The sequence below is a fragment of the Octopus bimaculoides genome, chromosome 16 (genome assembly GCF_001194135.2).
Source record: "Octopus bimaculoides isolate UCB-OBI-ISO-001 chromosome 16, ASM119413v2, whole genome shotgun sequence".
NCBI lineage: Eukaryota > Metazoa > Mollusca > Cephalopoda > Octopoda > Octopodidae > Octopus > Octopus bimaculoides.
This window is the reverse complement of record NC_068996.1, coordinates 25,379,802-25,388,924: the sequence shown is the minus strand read 5'-3', so window position 1 is coordinate 25,388,924 and position 9,123 is coordinate 25,379,802. Positions and strand designations below refer to the sequence as shown.

At 29.2% G+C, this 9,123-nt stretch overlaps 1 protein-coding gene across 22 annotated transcripts in view; it reads right to left on the bottom strand.

Annotated features, from left to right (window-relative positions):
* The window catches only part of LOC106867804 (kinesin light chain), a 126,492-nt gene that overhangs the window by 12,648 nt on the left and 104,721 nt on the right, over positions 1-9,123 (bottom strand). For 16 of the 22 annotated variants that reach the window (XM_052973612.1, XM_052973604.1, XM_052973610.1 and 13 more), the window contains 2 exons: positions 3,229-3,350; positions 138-173 (listed from right to left, as the gene is read on the bottom strand). The exons of 3 other annotated variants lie outside the window; for them this stretch is intronic. In XM_052973612.1, coding sequence (XP_052829572.1) covers positions 138-173; positions 3,229-3,350 — 158 coding nt within the window. The remainder of the gene's footprint in view (positions 1-137; positions 174-3,228; positions 3,351-9,123) is intronic. 3 more of the 22 variants (XM_052973601.1, XM_052973620.1, XM_052973603.1) reach the window with 1 other exon arrangement.

Sequence of the window (9,123 nt, the reverse complement as noted above, 5' to 3'; positions counted from 1 at the left end):
AAAAAAAAAAAAAAAAAACAAGTGGGGGAGGTTGGATGAACTGAGTTATTGGGTTGGTTAGCAGATTCATAAAGACTATCAGGATATTTTTTTTTATTATAGTGTTTTTTGTTTTTGTTTTTCATCATTCTCCTCACCTTGGAGTGTAAGGGACAAGAAGAGAGTCCAAATTGCTGGATTAAACAAGAAAGGAACAAAATTAGTATGATTAATTTTCAAAACTATCAGGATCTAATTATACTTTTTTTTTTTTAGCTAAAATACTCGCAGTAAATCATTACAAATATAATTCAAACATGACTGCTCTGTGTATTGAAACAATTCTAATGCATAACCAGGAAAGCAACAATTTAAGAATCCAACAATCCTTCAAAAATGATGGTTCTAAGCATTGAATGTGGAACATCAGATGTGCTTTTATAGGCATGAGTGCACATAGATGATATAGTTTTATAGCATACTGTAGCAGGAACAGTAATTCTTCATACTATATTGTATTAACCACTGAAACACAATCTGACCCAAAGGAAAAGTTCTTTTCTGATATGACATTATTTCAAAATAAACTCTAGTTCTATTCAAATTAAGATTTTTTTCAAATACATTTGTCTACTGAAAGAATGTTTAATTATAGCTTGTTAAAATGATTGCCAACATTACCTTTGGGAATTGCAGATGCATTATTATACAATACAAATAGATAATATTTAGAAATGAGCAGCAGGTTTAGGACTGAATTAATGACATACAGCATAAATAATGGGGGAATGTTTAACTGAGAAGAATGTTATTTGTAATTAGATTTGAATTGGGAGGGGGGACAAAAAAACAATGAAAGAAAGAGAAAGTCTGAGTAAATTGGAGAATTATACCTGTAAAGTTTCAAAATATAGTTTTACTATATGTTAGGTATCTTAATTTGAATATCAAATATTTAGGGAGGCGATAATAAGAGATAGGACATACTTATCAATAAGATATATTTTATGAAAAGAGATTAAATAGGATAGAAAATTTTAAAAAGTAAATAATAATAATAATAATAATAATAATAATAATAATAATAAATGTGTGTGATTAAGAGTGTGAATATGTGTAGGTCTACACATCCAGATGGAAATATCAAATATATGAAAATATTCATATTTGCATAAAATTTAATTTAGAAGTATATATATAATTTTCCTCATGTAAAGTCATTAAAAAAGGAATTTGCAGTATACCATACTTTTAAAGATAAAATTATAAGAACATTAGTAAACTTTGCAAATTCTAAGTTTAGCAAAATAATAATTTACAAATCTACTCACTATTTATAAACCAAATGTTTATTATATTCGTGTATAAGAGTAAAGTTGTAAATATAATAATGCACTGACAATTTTATAGAATGAAAGGCATGAAAATGAAATAATTATAGTGTAAAAACTTACAACTAAAATAATTAAGCAAACTAATTAAACCTCCTAACTTATTAGTAATGTTATAAATAAACTATATATAACAGTTTTAATTACATGAATCCAAAATGTAAACTATACTAGAAGTATAACACTGCATCTATTAATGTCACATTTCATGTCTAAAAATGTAGGTTTATTAATCATATTTGTTTTTTTTTTTTGTTTTTTTTTTCTTTCTGAAGAATAAACCTCAAAGATTCAGCTTTGTTTTCTGTAATAGCTTATATTTTGTCTTTCTTCTTATTCAAATATTTTACTAATGCTTAGAGATGGTCAAATATTTAAAAAAATGTCATGTACAAGTATCAGATAAAAAAAACAAAAAAAACAAAAAAACAAAGTAAATAGCCTTAAGATTATTGCTCAAGGACAAAACTTAGAAACATATATTTCAGAACTACAGTACAAAATACACATGTTCTAAGTGTAAATGTAGATGTAATGGATACAAGTAAAAGAATCAAAAGTGAGTAGAGCTGCCCGTGTCATCTAGTACATTTTAAAAATACAAATATTCAACAGCAATCAGATGTTTACAGGAGATGTCTTTAAGAAATGTTTCACACACACATACACACACTAAATAGTTCTAGACTCTTTTCATTTAAGAAGTTTAATTTAATTATTACATATCATCAACCAATAAGTACCATACAAAAATAAAACCAACCAAAGAAATATTGCTCAATGAAAATGCCGAGAAAATTAAAATGTTTATCATCTAAAAGTCATGAATAATAAATTAACCAAAAAATAAATAAATAAATAAAAATAAAAATTGTGTAACACTAAGAGTCTCAGTAACCAATTAATCATTTAAAACAAAGAAATCAAAGAAGATGAAATTTTTCAAGAGTCAAAATAAATCTTAAAATAGCTTAATATACAATTTTTATATATGGACATAAATTTTGGAAGAAAGTAGCATGCCTTTTATTCTAAGAATTAGCCAAATACATTTATTTATTTAAAATGTTAATCTATTGTAGGTCATTAGTGAAAACGCAGATAGTTCAAGTGTGATTCTAAATGAAAACGTATTTCTTTAAAAATGGCCATTGGTTTCCTTTTCCTTGATTGTGTCAGACATAAGGAAATGCTGCCAATTTTGGTTCTTAGTGAAATGCTTTTATTAGGAATATGTTTATACAAAGTAATCTACATCTGAACTATTTGTTTGTGTGTGTTTTTATGTATGGACTAACTAATTACAAAATCTCAAGGAAAACTATTGCCACAAACATTAATTTCATGAGATATCAACTAAAAGAAATCCATGCAATAACCCTGGGACACACCCTGTAAAAAAAAAGGTAAACAAAAAAAAAAGAAAAAAGAAAAAAAAAACAGTACCATCCACCCATCCAATAAAGTATACATGGAAATAAATTTGAATTTTTAAAAAAATATTTTGTCAATCTCTGAAATAACCTTAAAATTGTTGAAATTAATATTAATTTGGCAATTCAATTGAATAAATTTTTTGTTTTATAGTGAGTACATTTGGAACTGTTTGGCCCAAACTAACTATTCATATACTCAGTTCTTACATATAACACCTAAATATTCTTTAGAGATTTTCAATCTGTACGAGTATGCGCCATTACACACACTCACACCCACACACACACACAGATTTTTTTAATAATATTAAAAACTGGTGGCAATAATTATTAGAGCAACAGTAGTAGTAGTAGTAGTAGCAGCAGCAGCAGCAGTAGCAGCAGCAGCAGCAGCAGCAAGCTACTAGAAGACTCATCCTTACCTGCCAGGTGTGTCAGAATCTCCAAATCCTCTGCCTTTCAGTTTCTGGACCAGTTTAGCACTGCTACGCCTTATGGAAGCTCTCAGTTTGGAAAATGAGCCACTGCGCTTAAGTTTCCCACTCTGATGAGGTTAATTTAAATGTGTGAGGAGCCATATTCAAGGAGGAACATGCCAAGAGTGGTGAGAGGGGACATGGTGATCACTACATTGACAACAACATTTACATTTTTTTCCATATTTTGCTTTCTTTTTTTTCTTTAAAAAGTTATATATTTTTCTCAGTAAATAAATTTGGCTATGGCAGATGAAAAATGGACAGGCTGACTCTTGTGTATGTAATTTAGTGCTTCAGCCGTGACATACAACACACACATACTTTAACAAATAATGTGCAAGCGGAGTTAGTTGTTAAGGTAATAAAGCTTTTTAAAAAGCTAGCTTTAAAATGAATTTTTTTCTCTCTTTATATTCAGAGTAATTTTGTAGGGTTAAAATTTATATTTCATTGTATGAATTATTCTAAACATTTTTTTAAAATATGGGAATATTTGAAAAAAAATTATCATCCCCTCTAACCACTTAAAACACAAAATATAATCTTTTAAAAGTCATGCATCAAAAAACATTAAAAAACGTAAAACACAATATATATATTTAAACTCATGCTACAACATGTCTAATAGTAGTTATTATATGTAAACTAACAGTGTGCTTAAGTAATCAAAGTTATATTTTACTACTGAAAATTCTTCAATTAAAAATAATTCTTCAGAAATAGTTATGGCAGAACTTCAAAGCACATGATTTAGGACTGTGGAACAGGCAGGTACTAAACCAAAGTTAAGTTGAGCACTTTTTTAACAGCACTTTCCAAGGTAATAAAATTATTTTGGGTCACTGCTGTAGCTGTTTATTGGAATGTAAATCTAATATGCTGAATGCTAACTTTAAGTTTTTATCGTTTAGACACTCTTAAATACACATACAGGAATACATATACACACACTTACACATCATTATTTTACATGTTTTTTCTCTCTGGCATAAGCTGGATGAGTTGTCACATTGTCTTCAAACCCAACTACCTTGTATGTTGTATATTTCTTAATATACAACACATTTTATCATGCACTAGAGATTTTTCTCTGCAAAGAAGGCCAAAGAGTCCCCACTCACCTACATAAGTTCATTTGTTTGCTATTTCTGCTCTCTTGAGGGCAGAGTAGCTGGTGATACAGTTTGTGGAGTCTAAGTCTCTATTTTGGCATGGTTTCAGTGGTTGGATGTGATGCCCTTCCTATCACCTACAGCTTTATAAAATATTTTAGGTGCATTTTATCATGCTACCCGCATCAGGTCTTATCTTATGAGGAGAGCTAAAGGGTCACTTAACTCTGTATTAATTCATATTCAGAGTTACTACTCTCCTCAACAAGTTGCTTGCAATGTAATACCTTGTAGATCTGATGTTTTATTTGTACAGTAAGGGAAGGGGTGGACATTAGGTACCAAATACAGGGGTGTGATGGCAATCTTATGTGACCTTGTAGAAAGGTTATTGCCATTATATGAAAGAAATAGAGAGGATGGGGTTGCAAAAATATCCTCAGCATCTGAGAGTGGGAGTGTCTCCACAGAAAGAAACAGGGGCATATTGAGAAGTTCTCAAAAGATTTTGAGGAGTTGAGAGAGAATTGTTTGGTGGTGTGGGCAAGTGGTTATACCATCCCAAAACACATAAATAGCCCATGTTCATAAGAGAAAGGACAGAGACAGAAAAGAGAAACAGAAAGAATAAGAGAGAAGGGAAATATATGAGAGACAGATAAGATTGAAATATAAAAAGTTAAAATTATTTTTTCGCATTTCTGCCACTCAGTCAGTCAGATTGACACATGGCTATGCATAATGCACAAGGTTGTGTATAAATACAACTTGTATTTAAGAGAGAGAGATAGAGAGAGAGAGGATACATACACATGTGCATACAATATATATTCAAAGATGAGGGTTTGAGTTATTATTAAGGGGTGTCTCATTCCTGATCTTAAAATGACTTTAGACGCAGTTCTTAATAAATATTATTCCACACTACCTAATAGCGTTGAGTACTTCTTTGCACTTAGGAGTATTTCATATATACTGCCATCCATTACACAAATACGTGCAATCACACACACTGACAAATGTGTGTATGTACATGTTCATGTGCATACACACACACACACGGTATACACAAACACACACACACATACCATTCTTTAATGTTACATGATATGCAACATTTTGTTCTAGCAGGTTAAAAAGAAATCCTACAAAGTTTGCAAAATTTTAATTACAAACAACAGAAAGAAAACAAAAAAAAATACTTAATGCAAGCTAACACAACCTTAAAGTTAGCCCAAACAAAGAGGCAGAAAGTAAATAGCTGAATTTGTGTGAAATCAGTTAATTGCACCAACATCGAACAACTGTACATGGGTGTACAGGAATGCATGCACAAGGAAGTGTGTCAAGTTGCATGTTTGTATGTGTGTGCACATGTGTATATAAATATACATGGAAAGAGATAAGTGCTGGGTTTACACAAATTGAAAAGTGCTCAAATGTCTTTTTTTGTAAACAAGAATGGGAAATATTCATAGAAATATGGATGACAATCAGGATACCAACACCATCCTCTGCAAAATGACCTGCTAAACATTGATTGGCTGCTTATACTACCTGGTAGTGATGTTTTATGGTAGGTTCTTTTTATGCGCTTTTAAATTACATATTCTTATATTAATCTTCTTTTAATGATGGACCAACAATAGGACTGTAGAGCAAGATTGGTCTAATTCTAAATATTCTTGTAATACTCTATAATATGGATACAAAACCTTACTTTTGATTTGTTAGGAGATATAATGCTACTGTTTGATTCAACCAGCTAGAGAGCATGTGCACATGTCTATAAACATACACACATTTGTTTGGCCTTAACTAGATAAATATCTTGTTTTTAATCAGATTTTTTTTTTTTTTTTTTTTTTTTTGAAAAAATCTATAAACTGAACAATTTAAGAATGAAAAAGAAAAAATATCAACAGAAAAAAATCCCCAAATATTTTACCCTTGTGTACAAAATAGAAAACAAAGAGGAGAAACTTTTGTTGGCAACTCTACAGTATAAGAAAGTAAAAAAATAATACATGCATGTATAATAAATTAAGCTAAAATACCAACAGCATTTGCATAAAAAGCAGCCATGAAAATAGCAAAAAAAATATAAATAAATAAATAAAATGTATATATAGCTAAAGTCATGAACATATAAGTTGTTTTTTTAATTTAATAGCTAAATTAGAAATTTCAAATGAAATATTTAAAAAAAAAAAAAGTTTGTTGCTCACCCTACTAAATACAACATTTGAAGAAATATATTACAATCATAACTAAAAAACACTTTGGGAAGGTTATTATGAAGAACAGTGTCTTTTGTAAATTGTAATAGTATGATGTATGAGTTACAGTGTTATATTTTAAAGTATGATCATTTTTTTAAAAATAAATTAAGTTAGTTGAATATCTTTATACCAAAGACATATTCTGTCTCAGTTATGAAATACAGAAAGGGTTTTGATGCCACCAGTAAATATATACAGATTTGCTTAGTTACCAATAATGAAGAATCACTTTTAAAATGCTATGTTTAGTCTTATGATTTTTGTTGTTCATCAACTTGAGAGACAATATGGAGAAAAACGTGTCCAACATCTTGGACATTTGAAATATAAAATTTCTAGTTTGATAGGTCTTTCAACTGAACAAACTATGAGATTTAGTTACTACATGGAGCATGTACTCTTCTGTTAGTTTGTACATATTGTAGTGAAGCAGTTTGGTAGGACTGAAGTTAATTTTGCTTCTCAAACTAATTCCAAATATTTAATGCAATTAGCATTCTTTAATAAGAATTAAATACTACCAACATTTTCCCCAATCATCAGTAGGAGAAAAGTCACTAAGTTTTCATATACACAGAGTTAAATCTGAAAACTGTTGTTTCATACAGTCGAACACCTGAGTAAATTAAATAGAAATTTCTACCAATTTTTTTTTTATTCATAGAAAATAGTGTCCGGAATTTATCATTTTGTTATTATTTCCATTTAAACTATTTTTAAAAAGCTATATACAAGGCATTTACCAAGGATCATTCGTTACATTATACACACATTAAGAATTTTGTGCATAAGTCAGGTAAGCCGTATATGAAAAATATTTTACAAAAATATCAAAGCCTTTTTATTTTTAGCTAAAATATACTTAAATATTTGTACTTAAATCAATGTTTTAATTACTTTAAAAATTACTAAAGTTATATCTCAGTCCAACTAGGAATACAGCAACATCAATGTCAACAATATGTCTGAATATGTTAAACACACACAGACATACACACACACACACAAAAACACTCTTAAGAGATTGTGCCAAAATTATATTTGTTGAAATACTAATCAGCATTTCTTTGCTTCATACAATTAGTAATTGTACATTCCTTTGAAAATGAAGTAATAAAGGCTATATAACAGAATACATTAATTAGTAATAACATTTGGTAAAACAGAGACAAGTTAATCAATTAGAATAAATGATTGAAAGAATATGAGTTACCATGTTAACAGATTACTTGATGTTTTTTGGCTTTTCTACTAGGTGTTTTTGTAACTATTGAAACTTGTCAACTAAGCTCCTTATACAGAACTGAAAGTAGGAAAACTAAAATGAAATCACACACTCGCCTATAACCTATAACTTTTTGATCTGCTTATACATACATACATATACACACACACACACACACACATATATATATATATATATATATATATATTTATTCACATACACATATGTATATATAAATGAATAACATTTCATGGCTTTTGTTATTTTCCTTCGAAATTTCATCAAGTTTTAAGAATTTCCGAGAAATAAATTTATCATATTTAAAAACATAACTGTGTCAAAGAGACAATTTCAAAATTTCATATTGAAGTCAAACATTTTAAAGCATTTGTCATGGAAAAATACTTGTTATACTGTTGAGCAAGAGTTGCCAGCCAAAGAATGAAATCTAGACATATATCAACATGCACAAATACAGTGTATCGATCCTCATTGAAAGGGTACATGCATATTAAGGAAGGGTAAAATTATGTACAAGAACCATCCTAAAGAAATGTTGAATATGAGTACAGAGTCTTCAGTGATTTCCAGGGCAACAGATTCAAGCAAGAAGATCATTTGAAGAGAGAAAAAGAATTGGAGGAGAGAAGAGAGTAGAACATGAAGAAAAGAATAAAAAAGTGGTTGAAAAATAAGGGAGTAAAAAAGCAGTTTGTTTATAAAAGAAAATTATCTAAACTGATAGGATTTTAAGAGGGTAAGAATATTTCGACAGAAAAGAGGTAAGGAAAAAAATTATGATGAGAAGCTCTATATAGATCAAAAGTTCTAAGGTATGAATGGAAGCTTCATGTCAGAGGAGGAGACGGATAATGAAGCAATGCAATTTCTTTTTTTTTTTTTTTTGTTAAATAAGTATGGGTTAGTAATTTTTACTAAAATATGCAGGAATGTTAAGGTCAAAAAATAATAAAGAAAAAAAGATTAATAAAATAACAATTTTAAAATAATTAAATGGATAAGTTAATAAAATAAAGACAGCAGGAAACATATCAAAGCAGATTTGGATTTAAAGTACAGTCTGCCTGTAAATCCACAGATTAATTCATTAGGGAATGAAGCCCTGCCACTGGCAATCACTAAAGACAACAAAAATAAAATCTAGGATACATTCCAACAGGCCCGTCATGAAAGTGTTTATAAAAGAAACAAAATAATA